Source organism: Saccopteryx bilineata, chromosome 10, assembly GCF_036850765.1.
Source record: "Saccopteryx bilineata isolate mSacBil1 chromosome 10, mSacBil1_pri_phased_curated, whole genome shotgun sequence".
NCBI lineage: Eukaryota > Metazoa > Chordata > Mammalia > Chiroptera > Emballonuridae > Saccopteryx > Saccopteryx bilineata.
The window spans coordinates 12718618-12737136 of NC_089499.1; the positions used below are offsets into that span (position 1 = coordinate 12718618).

Sequence of the window (18519 nt, forward strand, 5' to 3'; positions counted from 1 at the left end):
TTGCCATATGAGTTCATGGGGCCCTTTGATACATCTAAGGTATGCAATGGGATCTCTGTGATCTTATTTGTCCTACCTTTTGAAATAGTTTGCTCTTTCATCATCCTGGGAAAGAGCTTTCATTGTTACTCATCAGTTATTCCCAATCACGCTAAGGGAGGCTGAAATAACCACACCGAAGAATAGGGTTGCCGAGAAGGGTGATTCAATAGTGAAAGAAATCGTCACCGTTTTGAGCCTGCTTTTAGCTGACGGCATGGAGTCGAGAATTCAAAATTCCATAATGGCAAAGAGAAGACAGTGACAGCACAACACTTCACAATTGCTAGATGACTCACAAGATGAATTCAAAGAGGAACACAGCTCTCTGGACTCCCATATGAGGGTGAAACAGATTGTATACGTAAAACCTCAGACGAAGAGTCTTCAGGTAATAGCGTCCTAGGTGAATTATCTTAAACTTAAGAATCAATGAGTAAGCATGGTATTCCTAAGGACAAAAAATAGGGCATTTTCCTCTGGTTAGTGACTCAACAAGGACTCCAGCACACACATTTTGCAGGCAGAATCTGGACCATCCTATTCTGCAAAAAAGATGTATGACAGGGTCTTGCCTTCTTTGTGATGTTTGTGCATCAAATTTGCTTGGTACAATTTATAATCAGACACATGCTAAAGGCTGCTGAGTACATAAAGGTTATTAGAAAGAAATAGATGGTAGAAATAAAAAAAAGGAATCCCTGGATTGATAAGAGAAAAAGGGTCCATTGCAAATGACTTTTTTTTCCTTTCTGGTCCTGCTTGAGACGGAGGATTTCCTTTGTCTGGGGACATGGGGAAGCTTCATGTGAAGAACAGCCTCTGAACAGGTTCCTGAAAGGTGAGGACAACTTTAATGTGTAGACACGAGGTCAGGCATGCTCACTGAGGAGGCAGCAGGACCCGTGAGACCCAGGGTACGTGAAACTGCCTGGTGTAGTTAGAGGACAAAGGCCCAGACGTGCAGAGAAGGGGGAGCTTGGGGGTTAGAAGAGAACAGGCCTGGGTCAGACCTCAGAGGGTTAAGCTGCTAGCAGCCCAAGGAACTGGGCTTTATCTGTCAAACCGTCTGGCTGCTGCCCTTGTGGTTCGCACTGAAAGGGCCAGGATGTCAGCAACTGGCTACAGACTCCCGGCTGGTAACCTGGTCCCTGCAGCTCACTCAGCAGATTTAACACACTCAACTGTCAGCTTCATCTCCACTCAGCTTTGCTTTGCTTCAGCTGCGGCCTTTTTCTTTATCACAGGAGGACTTATGAAGCATGGTGACTCAGTCCACATTCAGCACACATGGACTGAGCGCCTACTATGCGCTGGGCCATGTGACGGTCCCTGAAACGCAAAAGTGAGAGGGACAACGTTCTTGCTCTGGTGGGACCCACAGTTTGACGGAGAGGGGAAAGCCTAACAAGACTATCGCAATACGTTGGGGAACAGCATACACACATGTGGTCAAGGGGGCTATACTTGTGTTTTGACATTTATAATTTAAAAGTATGCAGTTAAAGAGACACATACTTTTCGTTTGGGAAGAGAACTACCCTGGTATAAACTAAATAGAAGGGAGGATCAGGAAGCCGGGGTTTTGAAGTCCCTGGAAGTGCAACGCCATCGCCACCTAGCGGTAGGGAGAGGACACTGCCAGGGAGGTGGACACAACGCTGGTCCCAGCACCTTTCTCCTGGCCCTTGCCTTCTCCTTGTTGACACCCGGCAAAGATTAACAACAGAAGACAACTTTCAAGTCACTTCGGAATAAATAGGAAGCTTCAGACACCTAGTGATGGTGCATAGATGGCATTTTATACTCGCAAGGGTCCAGATGACCTCCAAGAATATCCCTGAGGGAAGCTACTCAGTCTCTGGAAAACAGTCTGCACCTGGGCTAGAAAACCGTGACTCACAGTTGCACAGAATGTTAGATTTCTACTCTATCATCACAACAGTCTCACCCCAATAAATGCAATAAAAATTTAAAAAATAAAATTAATCTGGTTATTAAACTACCTAAAATCGTAAGCGAAACTGTGTGAGTGTGAATGTGTGTGTGTGTGTGTGTGCACGCAGGTGCAATTTTCTAGGAAGACAATCTTGGATTAAAAGGGGTTCACGAACTAAACCATGTGGGAAGAGCCACTGAGAAGGGGTGATATGATAGGGGCCGAAGAAGCACAGACTGTCAGGGAACTGTGCCCGGGACGATCACACTGACATGACAGTGGCTGAGCGCCTGGGCCGTGTCTAGGACAGGCTCTGCTCTTTCTAAACATTATCATGTCACTCACTCATCTCAACCCTCTTTGAAGTGGATTCTGATAATGCCTCCATTTCACAGATGAGGAGACTGAGACCTAGAGGAGTGCCTTGCTTAGGTCACACAGCTGGGTTTGAACCCGGGAAGGCTGACTCTAGACCCCAGACCCCTTTCCTAAGCCCGTGGCCCACACACTTTAATGCACAGAATTATCAATAGAGCACATTATCACAGAGATGGCTGGGCCCCAGCCTCAAAGTTTTTGATTCAGCAGCTCTGGGTGGGGCCTGAGAATCTACTTTTCCAGAAAGTTCCTTGGTGGTGTGGCTGCTGGTCTGGGGCCACATGTTGAAAACCTACTTTGACTTTAAGCCCCCCTCTCTGAGAAGGGACATGGAACTCCAGAGAGATGATGTGGTCTGTCTAGGTCACTCAGGTCCTTAGCAGCAAAAACCAAGATTAAAACCTGGGTCTGGCCCTGGCTGGTTGGCTCAGTGGTACAGTGTTGGCCCGGTGTGTGGAAGTCCTGGGTTCGATTCCCGGTCAGGGTACACAGGAAAAGCGCCCATTTGCTTCTCCACCCCTCCCCCTCTCCTTCCTCTCTGTCTCTCTCTTCCCCTCCCACAGCCAAGCTCCATTGAAGCAAAGTTGGCCCGGGCACGGAGGATGGCTGCATGGCCTCAGACTCAGGCACTAGAATGGCTCCAGTTTCAACCAAGCAATGCCCCAGATGGGCAGAGCATCGCCCCCCTGGTGGCCATGCTGGGTGGATCCCATCAGGTGCATGTGGGAGTCTGTCTCTCTGCCTCCCCCTCTTCTCGCTTCAGAAAAATACAAAAACAAACAAACAAACAAACCCTGGGTCTGTGAGTTCTGAACCCAGGACTGTCTATGCCACCCGAGCTTGGAAGTGGGCATGTCCTCTGGAAAGCGTGCGCAAGCTGGCTCGCACCTATGATATTACCTGGGGAGTGCGCAGCGCCTGGGAGTGGGCGCTGGGGGAAGGCAGCTCCTTGCCTGGCTCCCCTGAGCCCCCGCGGGCCCTTCTCCACCGCCGGGCCCGCCGCTCTGCAGTGTGGGGGGTCTCCTCAGGCTCGCTGCTGTCCGAGGTCTCCCTGCTGGCTGCCTGGGGGTTGAAGTTCACGTCCAGCTCTCCCTGGACGCGCATCTTTTCGGCTGCAGGGTTCCTGGGCGCCCTCCTCTGCAGCCAGGACAGTCTGGCCCGACGCCCCGCTTCCCGGGAGGAGCCAGCCGAGGAGGTCTCTGAGTCAGAGCACATGGCCTCGGGCTTGGGGGGAAGCCTGGCGGCAGCGGGGGCGGCGGAGGGGACTCGGTCCAAGCCTGGGGCCTGCGTGGGCGGAGGCTGGGGGTTCCCGGGCAGACGCCGGGACCGGGGGCCCAGCGTGCTCAGCGCCTCGCTCCAGTCAAAGTCCTCTTCGCTGTCGGAGCCCATCTCATCGTAGGCGGACGCCATGCTGGAGGCGGCCTCCAGGGCCTGAAACGTGCCGCTTTTCGGTTTGGCCAGCAGGCGGGTGGGGGGCAGGGCGCCGTCCTTCAGGGCCACCCAGTTCCCATCCGGGCTCTGCAAAACCGGGGCCAGGTCTGCAGGGGGGAGGGCGAGAGAGGCCAGAGAGGGCTGTCACCGGCTTAGAGCCAGGTGAGGTCGCCATCTGTCACTTCCCCATCACTGGCTCCTGGGGGTCTTGGGGAGCAGTCCACTCTGGGAAGTCCACAGGGGCACACCTAATTGGGGGCAGGTTTAAAGTCCCCAGGGAGGGACCCCAGTGCTTCAGACGTGAAGAGAAGCTCAGATCTGACTCCTATGTAATGTCCACCTGGGCAGACGGTCCCTCCGCCTCCTGAGAGCCGCCCCACTCCTGGCCTGGGCAGGCTGGGGTGTAGAAGGGGGAGGGGAGGGCCGCTGGAGGCAGCCCCAGCCTCAGCTTACAGCTCTCTGACGGTGGGCCGTGGTTTTCTCCCTTCCACCCTCATTGTCCCTCACTGGATGGGAGGTGACTGCATTACCTGCCCCGGCCTACCTCCCAGGCTAACACACCCCGCCCTGGACATTTCTACAGATCTCACTCACAACAAGCCGTGGGAGATGGCACATGTGAAATAATAAGATATAAATGTATAAGCACATACACACGCACACACACGCACGCACACACACGTTTCTGTCCCTGTTTCCAGCTAGGTTTGGTCTTTGATCCCAGTTCCTGGCACAGAACTCTTAAATTCTTTGGAGTTTGGAGGGAGATAGGAGTGTCTTTCCTTCTAATCGGGAAACCTGGTGGCTCCAGGGTGAGGGCTGGTCACGAGAAGGAGCAAGCCACCAACAGACACGTGAGCCTTTCAGCCCCGCCCCCTGCCCTTCAGAGAGCGGAGGAAAATGAGTTAACAACGGGCTGTGCCTGCATGCATGACGCCTCCAGGTACGGCGTTCACGGAGCTGCTGGGTTGGTGAACACGTCCGTGTGCCAGGAGGGTGGTGCGCCCCAACCCCACGGGGAGAGAGCTCCCTTCGGGGCTGACCCTGTGTGCCTCTTCTTCTCGATCCTCGATCATTTCCTTTATTATATAATAAACCTAGTGTTTCCCTGAGATCCGGGAGCTGGTCTAGCAAAGTATCGTACGGAGGAGGGGGGTCGTGGGCACCCTGATTTATAGCTGGTGGGTCAAAACTAGGGGTGATGACCCGGGACTTGCAGTTGGCATCGAAGTGCCCGTAACTGTGGGATCTGACGTTCAGGCCAGGTAAGTAGTGTTGGGACTGAGCTGAGTTGTAGGACACCCGAGCTGGGGTTGGAGAACTGGTCATAGAGGTGTCCTGTGTGAGTCGAGTTTTTTCCTGCTCAGCAAGTTTATTTTCAACTCAAGGCACATGCCTCCCTCTGGAAAGGGCTGGAGGCAGAAAGAGGTCGTTATTTCCAATCTCATCTTACACACGAGGGAACAGAGAGGAGGGAGTAACTCGTCCAAGGTCACGGAGCTCGGCACTGCAGGAGCCGGGAGGCTGCCTCTCCACCCGACTCCAGGCAGCTCCTGGCTCCATGACTCTATGTCATGGAAGCCCTCGATCGGCAGTGAAGCACCGGCCCAGGGCAGGCTGGGGTGGCTCTCAGGCTGAGGTCATGGTCTGGATTGGCCTAAACTGGGCTCAGTTTCCAGCCAGAGCATCTGTGATGACAGGTGGCTGTGTCCCCACAGGTTGAAGAGCAAGCAGAGGGTAAAGGCGGCTTTGTCTTGTTTGTTGCTGAAGGCAAACAGGGAAATATTTTCTGTATGTGTGCCTGGGAAGGGGAATAAGATGGCATGGTTCTCCTTCAGCTAGGGACACCTGGTCCAGCTTGGTGGCCTCAGGCTCAGCAGGTTGCCAACAGAAACTGCTTTCCTTTCTTAGGAACCTTGCAGGATTCCCTAGGGATGAGTGACTCCAGGGCTTCGGAGGGCCTGGTGTCCCCAGGACACCATTCTGGGCTTGAGGCCGACGGGGCCACGGTTCTGCTGTGGTGGGACACTGAGGTAGGTCCTACTAGATGTTCTGACACTGCTTCTTAGTGGCGCACCCCTGGCCTTCTGTCCTTGGGGAGCTGGCTACTCTGTTCTTTGAGCTTTCCAAGCAACGTTCATTTTTTGACGCTTAACCTACGTGACAGCCTGTTTTCTCGGCGTCTGACCAGGAGTCTCTTGAGGGCAGGTCCACTTCGCGGCTGCTCTCTCAGCCCCTGGCCAGTTCTGGACCCCATCTTGGGCTGGCCAAGACTCCTCGTTAATGACCACAGGCACCCCGAGGCTGCAGGGGCAGGACTGGGCCCTGGATGCGCGGCCCTCAGTGAGCCCTGCTGCTGAGCCTCTCTGGGGACCGGGGCAGGAAGCCAGCGGGAAGTCCCCTGATAATGCCACTCTGTGCCTGGCTCCAGGCTTGACCTGGGCCCGCCTCCAACACTCGCTAGGTGATGGGGTGGGATTCAGCCCATTGCTGGCTTCTCTCCCTCCTGCCTTTTACAATCCCAGGCTGCCGCATGCCCCTGGGGAAGCTAGAGGCTGGCCACCTTCCATTCAGCAAGAGCATCGAGAGAGAGCATCTGTCTCCGTGACCCTCAGCCCCACGGAGACCTTGCTTGTCTGGGTGCATCATCAAAACCGCTCAGAGCTGCACCTGGGCCCCAACGCCACATTCTCCTCGTCCACGGGGACATCCCTCTGGGACCTTGCCCCTCGCCATTGTCTCCTTTCTCCAAATTCCCACTCTTTCATGACTGTGCAACAGTGAGTGGGCAACTCAAGAGCAGGGACTGCCCCCTGACCTTCATGCCCCAGTTGTGCACACAGTAGGTGCTCAGTCAAGGTCTACAAAGGTGAAATGACTCTTAGGGGAATCCGTCCACTGCAGTGAGCGCCGTCGGGACTGGAAGCGGAGCTGCTGTGGTTTGCTCCGTCCACCGTGTCCCTGTCGCTGACCCCGGCTGTGGACTAACAGGCCCCAGAGCCAACCCTCTCCCAGAGGCATAAACAGAAAATAGCTGAAAATAGCCCAGTGGACATTAACCTTCTAGGCTGGGATGACCTCCACCTCTGGGCTTCCTCTGTTCTACATTTCTGCTCTGCTGAGACGGAGCCGTGGCCCGGGAGTAATCTACTTCCTGCTAAACGTATCAGACATCTGTCAGCACCGCTGGGGTTGGCCAGGATATCTTAGCCTGTCAAGGGCCCAGCATTGCTTAGGAAAACCAGCAGTTTTCTACCCAAGTGCTTTATTATTATTAATTTCTTTTTCATTTTCCATCTTTACCTTGAGGGATGCGTGGATGTTTAGACACAGGATGAAATTTTTGTTTTGTCTGTGATATTGTTGAATCAAATTTTATGTTTATATACAACTGACAAATTACACTTTGGGTGCCTTATTTTATGGAGAATTATGCACACAATTATGTTTTGAAAACCAAAATCCTCTGCAAATGTATCTGGAGCACTTGTAATTCAGCGGGGAGCTGTTTTGTGAAATGGAGTGTCTTTTAGAAGTTTTTATTATTTCCGTTATCGGCGTGTAAGTTTGAATGTTGAAATGCTACTTTTGTCCTTGCTGTTTGTTTGGTCTTATGGCGGGGAGACGCTCATTGTCACGCATCAGTTGAAAAGCCTGCAAATTGGGGACCTGGTGTTTGCGTGTGAGGACCAGACTACCCCCCATCAGCTGTGGAGTCCTAGACAAGTCACTTACCCTCACTGTCCCTCAGCGTTTTTACCTCCCACACAAGATAATGACAGTGCTTATTAATAGTGTTGGAGGAATAAATAAAACAGTGCCTCTGTTTTATTTGTAAAGAGATGGCCTCTGAACATTGTAAAGTGATTTTTAAAAGGCTAGTTATTATATTTTTTATTGCAGATCTATCATATGATATCCTCATGTGTCCTGTAAAATCTAGGAGTCCCTTCTCTGTGAGAATTTTCAACCCATGATGAGAGAGAAAGAAAAAAAATATGAATGAATGAGGATATGGTGGGCAGCAGGGAGACAGAGAAGCATGTCTAGCTGAGAAAACAAAGCCCCGAACCGTGCTCACGCACAAGGAAAACTCCATGTGCTCACAGAATCTCCGTGGTCTCTACGGGTGGGTACTAGAGGCTTAACGTGGCGATGACTGTTAAACAAAACTCAGTACTTTTTAATCTTTGCACTGATAACAACGCAGTTTGCTCACCCAGCTGTTCATTAAATTTTTCCCCTGAGAGTCGCCGTGAGAGCAGTCTTGAAAAGCATGTTTCTAAGATGGGAAACTTGCTGCTAATTTCTTGTTGTTGCTGAGAAAAGAGGTCAGGATGTGACTGGTAACATGGGGTGGGGACACTGTTACTAGTCCCCTCTTGTGGGGACAAATGTGCCTAGCTTCTATTACAGGTGTGAGTACCTGGGACAGGAAGGCACTGGCCTGTGTGGGGTGGGTGAGCACCTTTACCCCCACAGGTAGAGGGTCCAGGAGACGTGTTTGGCCTGGGCACAGCGGCTTCACGGCCCTCGGCTGTCAGCCACGTCATTCCAAGCGTCTCCCAGCCTTCTGTTGGTGTGTGTGTGACTTTGGGGAAAGTGACTCAGCTAAATGGACCTCTCGGGTTGTGAGGGATTATAAGACTCGACAGTTTTATGGAGGACTGTGTGTCGTAGATGATGAGAATTCTCTGTGAAGGGAATTCAAATGCCCTATATAGATTCAGGACAGGGCAGGAGGAGCAGGGAGAGGGAACAGCAACACCCTACAACCTCATCCTGCATGGCACAGAAAGACTCATGCCCCATGCCCCCTGCTTTCGTGGCAAAGCTGTGTGGCTGGGATGCATTTCCCAAGCCAGGACTACATTTCCCAGGATCCCCTGCACGGAGGTAGGGCCCTGTGACTAGTTCTTGCTAATGGACTGGGAATGAAAGTGGTGTGTGTGCCATTTCCTTGCTGAGGTGGTTAGGCGGCAGGTGCACTGACTTCTCCACGCTCTCTTCCTCCATCTGCTGGCCGGATATGAATGACCCAGCAGGAGACTTGGAGGCCCGAGAGGACAGCAGAGCCACAAGGTAGGGAAGCCCCTTACAGCCGGGATACTGCACTGCACTGTTGTCTGATGAGAAATAAAACTACAGTATAGCATTAAACCACCTAAATGTTTGGTTCACTTGCAGAAGCAAGTGTTACCTTAACAAATATGTCAGATTTCAGAAAGGATGCTCTCATAACCAGATGCTGGGACCCAATCCCTCTGAAGGCTGACATGCCCCGCTAGGATTAGCGTTCCTGGCCTCTGTAAGACACATCCTCCCACTCCGTAGACTAGCGGCTGGTAAGCAGGACCACATTCTGTACCCTGTGCTGTGTGAGAGGCCTCGTGACCCCGTGGCTCGGCTGTCCCGAACGGGACACGCCACTCGGTCTGATGGGAGAAGGGCTGAGCGGCCACGGGGCGGCCAGAAGCCTTCAAACAGCACTTTTGAAACCCACAGACCAACGAGACGCTGCTTAGAACAGTTACTTGTCTGGTCCAGCCTGTCCGCGCTCCTCCAGCTGGGCGACGCCGACTCCTCCCTGCGCCGCTGGCCCGGCTCCCCCGACACAGTCTCCAGCAAAGAGGTCCTCAGGGCATCCTCCGCCAGGGGTGAGAACGCAGACCGGGGCCGCTGTGGGAAGGAAAGGGGTAGGGATGAGCTGATGGGGTGTGGTCACGGGGGGAATGCCTTCAGCTTTGGGGCAGATGCCACACAACGTGAAGACCTGACCGTGTGGGCTCTTCTCCTGTTGAGGCTTAAAGGCTGCAAATCAGCACATCAGGCCAGAGAGTGGGAGAAATGGTTCCTGTTTACTTCCTCTCCCACCACAGGAGAGACAGAGACAAAAGGACCGCACGTTTGGAGAGCCGTGGGCAGGGCCCTGGGGTATTTGCAACTGGACTCAGGCATAAGCTGGACCTGGGCTCCTAAACCATCACGGCTATAACACCTTGGCCAAGTGACTTAGCTGCTTTATTAAAAAAATTTTTTTTTCAAATTCAATTACAGTTGACATACAATACTAGTTTCAGGTGCACAATATAGTGATTAGACATTTATATAACTTACGAAGTGATTAGCTTGATAAATCTAGTACCCGCCTGATGCCCTACAAAGTGACTTAATTTCTTGAGAGATGAGGAAATTGAACCTTGCCCTGCACACGGTAAATGCATAATAAGCGGGAGCTTAAAGATGTTTGAGACTTAAAAAAAAATTGTAGACACCCACACCAGGATATCTGGGTGCCAACACTGAGCTTTCTGGCGGGAGTTTGGGGTGAGGACTATGCATTCAGCGGCCTCGCTCCGAAGGACAGATAACCAGTCTGAGGAAGGACACAGAGACAGCCGAGGACCAAGGCCCGGCATCCCCGTCACCTCACCAGGGCCCAGGGGCTCTCAGCTGGTAGGCACCGGTCACACTTTGTTGGAGAGGGTGGTGATGGCCAGTTCTGGTTCAGAAAGAGTCCTGGGAAACCTATTCTATTTTCTCCCATCAGACCCTGGGGCCGATCTAGGAGGAAGATGGGTTTGCAGAACGAACACAGGATGCCTAAGCAGTGTATAGGGTCACATCCTGCCTCCCACCCAGCTGAAGACGGGAGAGAGCAGAGGATCCTACAGACTAGCCTTTCAATGCCGTGTCACAGGTCAATGCAGCCCTGGGGGCTGACGAGCTCTCCCCATCTCATCAATTTGATGACATTCTGTGTGTATTCAGTAAAAACAAGCCATGGGCTGTGAGAACCCCCTGCCCCAAGCTGGACGGGGGTCCTGGGCCTCCTCCATGCTTACCTGTGTGATACTGCACTCTGTTACAAACATCTGCCTCCTGCCTGGTGTCCCCATGAGACTGAGCAACGGAGGGCAGTTAAGGGCCTGTTGATGGTGACATCCCCAGCCCGTGGCATGGTAACTAGCACAGAACTGACAATAAATGAGTACTGTGGAGCAAATGTGGTTTTCAGAAGTGCCTGATATTTTATTTTTTTACTAATTTCTTAGATAAAATTAGGGAACAAAAGAAAGAACAGAAGCCAACCATCATCCTCACTTACATCATGGTGGGCATGGTCTTTTACTTGGAGGAAAGTCAAGTTACACACACACACACACACACACACACACACGAAGTCGCTTGCAGCCGGCTGTCACTTCCTTCCTTCTGAGGGCACTGCGAGCACTGAGCCTCTCCCTAGGGTCCTGAACAGCTTTGATGCTTAACAACCTCTAAGGTTTTCACGGGGTCGGGCATTCAGAGAGCCACCTAGGAGCTTGCTAAACCCTTGACTGCTAATATGGGGCTATCAGGGAGGACAGAGACCAAGGCTGATGCTTAATCAGCAAGTGAAGTTACCGAAATGAAGGAGACATTCTTCTGACGAACCCTCATGTATTCGGGGGGCCATCCCCTTGACAGCCTTCCCATGGGGCGGGGCAAGCAGACTCCCCCCGGTGCGACCACACGCTTCCCGCACTCTGTTACAGGCAGGCGCCGACTTGCTGACTCTTCCACAGACTGTGAGCTCCCTGAAGTCAGGGACAGTCTTTTTCGGGTGTGGTCCTCAGTCCCATGTTTGGGACGTTTGTGGGACTCAGGTCGGGCAGTGAGGAGCTGGCAGCCTGTCACCAGGGGCAAGGACACTCTAGCCTCACAGGAGCTCATTTGCATACCCTGGTCTTCCTGCGAATTATCTCCAAGCTCACTGTCAATTACGGAGTATGTTTTCTAATGAAGGAAAAATTATATTTAATGTTTCATTTTGTAGTGGCTCACATGGAATTTTTGCATGTACATGTGTGTCTGTGGGAGGTGGCTGGGGTCCATTGTTATGGGACAAAAATGCCCTCCCTAAGGTACAAAAACCAAGACCGAAAAATGAGAAGTTCCTCTTTGGTCCCAACCATGAAGATGGGATATGTGTTCTTCATGAGAGAGTTGAGGATCCCAGGCTTTTATAATCTATTTCAGGGAAGCCATTGTTTCAACTAGGGAGATTATACCCTGCTAATCACAAACTGTCCCCAACAGGTCTTAGGACACTGCTGGCCCACAGTCTCCAGCCAGGATGGAAAAGCTCCCATTCAGAGACCCAGACCTGGTTTCGCCACGAATTTGTTGCAATGAACACATGGAGCAGTAGATGGCGCCACAACAATGCTTTTCTTGACCAGTTTGTTCAACCTCCGTGGCTCCTGGGAAGAGGTGGGATTACCTGAGTAATTTATTTGCCCCTAACCCTGGCTGGGCCCTTTGCGCCCACCTTTTCTTTCCCATCCACAGACTGATTTTTTCCCTTCCTCTAACCCACCCTAAGGTTCACGGAAGAAGCAGCGCTGGGGATGTCGGGAAGGGCTGGCCTGAGTGGTGGTGCTTGCCCGTCTCTGCGTGGAGGGCTGGGAATGGTGGAGCCCGTGGGCGCAGGAATGTCTGTGTGGCATGCCACAGCCTCGCAGTGATGGACTGAGAATGTGAGCTTCATACAGGCCCTGCCTCTTAACTCTCCAGGCACCGAGAAATGGGTGGTACGCTAGGTAGTGGACCAACCAGCTCCTCCTCTTGCTAAGTGGGATCTTGGGGGAAACATCATCTATTCTCAGCCTCAGTTTCCTCATGTAAAGGGATCAGTGTCATGCCTGGGGCATTTAATAAACACTAGTTAAAATAAGAACACTGCTTAAGGTCTATCGCCGAACCATGCACTATATATCCATGCTCTCACTCAGTCTGATCGGGTGTGCATGAGTAAACTGAGCCAGGGCTGAGGAACTTTCCCAAGGCACATGGGTGGTCGTCGGGGGTGGGGGCAGAGGCAGGGACTGAGCTCAGGTCTGTCTGGCTCTGAGTCCATGCAGCCTCTTGGGGTTGTGGCTGAGCCTGTGCCGAAAACCCGGGACCAAGGCGATCCTGGCTACCTCGATCCGCCCCAGCAGGACCTGCCGCTGAACCCACCGGCCGTGAGACACACAGTGAGATCACACAGTGGGATCACACAGTGGGATCACTGGTTGCCTTTGTTATACAGCTGATCCTTGAACAACACGGGGGTCAGGAAGACTAACCCCATGCTGTCAAAAATCTACATAAAACTTAAAAAAATGTGTTGTTTTTTTTGTTTGTTTTTTGTATTTTTCTGAAGCTGGAAACGGGGAGAGACAGACAGACTCCCGCATGCGCCCAACCGGGATCCACCCGGCACGCCCACCAGGGGCGACGCTCTGCCCACCAGGGGGCGATGCTCTGCCCCTCCGGGGCGTCGCTCTGTCACAACCAGAGCCACTCTAGCGCCTGGGGCAGAGGCCAAGGAGCCATTCCCAGCGCCTGGGTCATCTTTGCTCCAATGGAGCCTCGCTGCAGGAGGGGAAGAGAGAGACAGAGAGGAAGGAGAGGGGGAGGGGTGGAGAAGCAGATGGGTGCCTCTCCTGTGTGTCCTGGCCAGGAATCGAACCCAGGACCCCTGCACGCCAGGCTGACGCTCTACCACTGAGCCAACCGGCCAGGGCCTTAAAAAAATGTTTTTTAATTTATTCACTTTAGGGAGGGAGAGAGAGAGAGAGAAAGAGAGAGAGAGAGAGAGAGAGAGAGAATAACATTGATTTGTTGTTCCACTTATTTATGTGTTCATTGGTGATTCTTGTGTGTACCCTGCCTGGGAATTGAACCCACAACCTGGGCGTATTGAGATGATGCGCTACCCGACCAGGACTTCTGCATAGAACTTGACTTCCTCAGAACTTAATTGTTAGCCTATCGCTGACCAGAAGCCTGACCAATAATATACTGCTCACCAAAATGAGGGGATATTTCAAGATTAATATGAAGTGATAAAATATCCCCGCATTTTGGTGAGCAGTATAAACAGTTGATTAACACATATTTTTTTATTATTCATGTATGATATACTGTTTTCTTATAATAAAGTAAGCTAGCAAAAATAAAATGTTATTAAGCAAATCATAAGGAAAATACGTTTACAGTATTTATTGCAAAAAAACATCCACATATAAGTGGACTCGTCCAGTTCAAAGACGTGTTGTTTAAGGGTCAGCGGCACTTTCCTTTGCAGTCGCTGGGTCCTGGGTGGGCAGCGAAGGCCTGCTCTACCCATCTGCCTCAGAATGGTGTCGCACGGCTAGATTGCTGCAGTTGCCATTGTGGCCCACAGGGCAGGCTCCCCGGGGCACTAATCATGGCTTCAAAACATTCTTTGCTGTCAAAGAGCTGACAACATAAAACGGAAAGAATGTTTTTAGTATCAAGGGTTTGGGAGCACAGGGACCCAGAACAGTGGTCAGATGAACCAACAGCTGAGGCATAGCGTTGCTTTGTGTTGTTGGGTCCGTCACAGCCGTTAAACTCAATCCGATAATTATAACAATGACAAATCCTTTAGGTCTATACTGCCGTCAGTCAGTCAATGGAGAGGGCAAATGTGAGGGAGAAATGACAGGAGACACAGGTGGAGAGACGGACGGAGCCGGAGACAGCGGGCGAGGCAGACAAGAGGCTTAGTCACCGGCACATCCACAGTGCCTGGCCCCGCTGCCGTCATCATCATCATCATCATCATATCAATAGGATCGCTATATTACAATGGAGACAGTCTTTTATCATATACACACGCCCAAAGAGACTGGCATTGAATGAATTCTAACCCCTGCGCTAGTGCCTTTCAGGATATTGCATCATCAGGCTTTGAATGGCGGATTGTGCTGACCCCCCTACCGGTGGAGAACCACACAATAACGGAGGAAATTAAAAAGAGAACAATCACGCTGAACTTTCTCTCAAGAGAACAGATGAGAAACCCTGGCGGAGCAGGGGGAATGAAGTTTGGGTTTGGCGGTTCAGGCCCTGCAGCCTGCCGTGCTCTGGGATTCAGCACAGTCACGCCCGGAGCCGGAGGCGTCCAGGTCGTTGGAGAATGGAGGAAAAGGGAGGATGAGCCGCCAGCAGGGCCACAATTCGGGGCCCTCCACAGTCTGTAGGCCAGGGAGCCCCCCAGGGTGTCACAAACGGGCTGCTCTTAAGCCTGCGGCCTGGGGGGCTCCCCTGGGCGCTTTTGGTCAGCAGATGGATGCCCAGCCTCCACCCGGATACGTGAGTCGGAAGCCCTGGAGCGGGGCCCCGGCAGGTGTGCAGAGTTGCTGGGGTGAGAACAGCTCATGGAAAGGCAAGACAGCCACCTTCCGTGAGGTCCCCAAGGACCAAGACTTGGCCAGGCTCTGGACAGTGTTAGGGCACACTTCTGCTGTGAGCCCTCTGTTCGTCGCCTCTTTATCTACCCCCCAGACCAGAGTGTGCAATAAGCCTCCCGTAGCTGCACCGGTGTCAGGGCACATTTCTGCTGTGCGCCCTCTGTTCGTCGCCTCTTTATCTAACCCCCTAGACCAGAGTGTGCAATAAGCCTCCTGTAGCTGCACCGGTGTCAGGCACATTTCTGCCCCCTGTTCATCGCCTCTTTATCTACCCCCCTAGACCAGAGTGTGCAATAAGCCTTCTGTAGCTGCACCGGTGTCAGGCACATTTCTGCCCTCTGTTTGTCGCCTCTTTATCTACCCCCCTAGACCAGAGTGTGCAATAAGCCTTCTGTAGCTGCACCGGTGTCAGGCACATTTCTGCCCCCTGTTCATCGCCTCTTTATCTACCCCCCTAGACCAGAGTGTGCAATAAGCCTTCTGTAGCTGCACCGGTGTCAGGCACATTTCTGCCCCCTGTTCATCGCCTCTTTACCCCCCTAGACCAGAGTGTGCAATAAGCCTTCTGTAGCTGCACCGGTGTCAGGCACATTTCTGCCCTCTGTTTGTCGCCTCTTTATCTACCCCCCTAGACCAGAGTGTGCAATAAGCCTCCCGTAGCTGCACCGGTGTCAGGCACATTTCTGCCCCCTGTTCATCGCCTCTTTATCTACCCCCCTAGACCAGAGTGCGCAATAAGCCTCCTGTAGCTGCACCGTCCAATGTAGCAGCCACCAGCCACAGGTGCTACTGAGCCCCTGAAATGTGGCTGGTGCGACCAGGGAACTGGATTTTTAACTTTAGTTCATTTCAATTAATTTAAATAGTCACTTGGGTCCTGTGGCCTCCGTATTGGACAGTGCAGCCCTAGAATCTTTGAGCTGAGAGGGACCTTAGAGACCAGGGCCTCCACTGCGCTCACTGACAAAGGAAGAAGCTAGATTAGGAACTGTGGCGCAGAAGAAAGGTATTCCATGCCCAGTCCTACCCATCAGTACATGGGTGACCTTAGGTAGGTTGTGTTAATGCTTTACCCTCAGTTTCCTCATCTAGGAAATGGGTCTAATGACACCTGCATCCCCATCTTGTTATGCACAGATAGGGTGCCTGCTCCTTAACCAGCGGTGTTCCTGTCCCCTCCCACACGGGCCTCGTCAGCAGCTAGAGCTGCGCGGGGCCTGGGGGTGCCATTCACAGGGTCCTCTAGACGAATGGAGCTCCGGGAGCTGTGCAGCATGGTGGCCCTGACCAGGGTCAGTCCCTCTCAGGTCCTAATTCCCGGATGTGGTCCTAGTACAGGGTCTTTCATCACAGGGACCAGGGCCTGGTGTGGGCTAGGGGCTGGGCGAAAGCATCGACTTAGTCCACACGGGTGGGCAGCGTGCCCACCACTCCGCGTGGAGCATTGGGGAGGCTGACACTTGTCGACTGGATGTGCCACCCCTCGAGGACCCCAGGCCGACCCTATTATGGCGCTGCTTAGAGGGGACGGACAAGGAGTGGCCTGTGACCCCTGACAATCAAGGGCTATTAATTTCTGCCACTCAAAGGGCCAAACGGTGCCGGGGACCCGGCTGGATGCTGGAGTTCTCTTTCTGCCCCAATCAGGCCGCTTTATTTGGGGGCGGTTTCCATGAACACATGGATGCAGGAAGCCCAAGTCTCCTAACTGATACTGTTGCTAACAACATGCTGTTCCCATGTCGTTAGCCACAGCTTGGGAAGAACTCACAGGGAGGGGACAGCAGGGGATCTCGTTTGTCCCACATCCAAGTTAGGGATGGGGGTTGTAGCGATAGGAAGGACCACATAATCTGGGTGCTCAAGTGTTACGCTGGAAGCAGTGCTCACCCCAGGGGGGGGTACTAATAATGTCCTTTATGGGATTTTCTTTACAAATTATAACTTCAAAGTTTTTTGTCCTGACAGCGCCCCCCTCCAACAAAGGTGGACTCATCCCTGGGGACGTGGACATAGCTTGCAAAGAGATTCAAAAGATGCTTTAGAATCAGAGAGGGGCTTCCGTGAGGCCTGATTCTATACCAAAATCTAGAAATAAATCCTATTCTGCTATTTGCCCCAGGAAAATAGAGTAAGAATGAGTCAGCTCTGTCTACACTGGTCTCGAAGCCAGAGTGGAGATTCTGCCCGTGTGGGAGGCAGGCGTTTGGCACGACAGGTTTTCTGACAAGAAAAGAAAGCCCTGAGAGGTATTTGTTTTAGCAACCCGAGCAGGAACCTTGAGCCACGCTGACTTCTGCCTCTGAGCGTCTCCCTCCGCGAAGGCAGCCCACGGCCACGCCCGCTCCCGGGTGGGCTAGACTCGTTCCAGAGAGCTAAGGGGCCGAGGGCGAGGGACCCTTGAGAGGAGTCCTTGCTGTCTGTCTTAAGCAGCTTTAGGCCAGCGCTTGGCTGAGGGGTGTGGACGAAGGCCAATTCTGTCCCACTGTGGACAGGGGTACACAGCATCAGCGATCACCTGCTGTCCCCCATCACTACTGACACCCAGAGTACCTTCTGTCTCTGTGAGGTGGCAGGAATACCATTTCTGGGTTCAGTCGTGGGCCTGACAAGGAAACCCAGTGGACATCTGGTGGGAAAGCTGGCATTCCATAGCCAGAGCCTCCCGGTGAAAACAGCGGACAGCAGAGCGCAGGAGGCTTGGATTCCAGCCCTGGCCCTTCCGCTTAGGCTCAGACTTGCTCGGCCTCAGTTTCCTCCTCTGTAAAGTGGGGATGATGCAGGATGTGCTCACGTGGATCTAATGAAGTAATGTGTGAACGCCTGCGCGTGTAAAGTTTATTAAAGGAAGATCACGTGTTAGCCCTACAGGTCTCTGGCAATCCTTCTATTATGGCTATTATGACTCCAAAGCTCTTTCTTTGCTCATGGGGTCTGCGTAAGAACTCTAGTTACTACGAGGAGCTGCACTGGCTGATGTGAACAGGAAACATGGAGAGCGAGGTCTCCCTGGTGCAAAGGGGAGCGGGACAGGGTGAAGGGAGGAGCTCTGGCCTCTGATGCAGGATGAGCGGCGCAGCCCAAGGTGCAGTGAGTGGCCAGATGTCCAGTGCATGGGTCCAGACAGTAGGAAAGAAGCAAGATGGCTCCATCTGGCTGTGTGGGGCAGGGAAGGCGAAGCAGCGCCTGCGAGGACCCGAGGTGGGGGCCTGGCTGGTGGGGGACAGGGTGGCCTGGGGATCAGAGCAGGTGTGTCAGTCTAGCTGATCAAACATGGTGAGGGTCCTCTCATAACTCATAGGGATACCTTGATGATTCAGTGACCTTGATTTTAAAACATGGAAAATAAGGTAATATTAACACGAACAGTAGCCATCACTTCAGGATGACACCTATGTGCAAAGTGGCCCGTAGCCACATCTCATTTAGTCACCGTTCTCTAGACACGTGACCGTCATTATATTCCTTGAGCACGCTCAGTTC

General features: G+C 52.6%; 1 protein-coding gene and 1 long non-coding RNA gene across 6 annotated transcripts in view; one reads left to right on the forward strand and one right to left on the reverse strand.

The window, feature by feature from the left end:
- MYRIP (myosin VIIA and Rab interacting protein) overlaps positions 1-18519 on the reverse strand; it is a 232449-nt gene that overhangs the window by 38328 nt on the left and 175602 nt on the right. For all 5 annotated transcript variants that reach the window (XM_066244530.1, XM_066244529.1, XM_066244533.1 and 2 more), the window contains 2 exons: positions 9322-9466; positions 3257-3894 (listed from right to left, as the gene is read on the reverse strand). In XM_066244530.1, coding sequence (XP_066100627.1) covers positions 3257-3894; positions 9322-9466 — 783 coding nt within the window. The remainder of the gene's footprint in view (positions 1-3256; positions 3895-9321; positions 9467-18519) is intronic.
- LOC136314108 (uncharacterized) lies at positions 4795-6573 on the forward strand. The gene is made up of 3 exons (XR_010727276.1): positions 4795-5052; positions 5699-5820; positions 6313-6573. It is a non-coding gene; the product is annotated as an uncharacterized lncRNA (long non-coding RNA).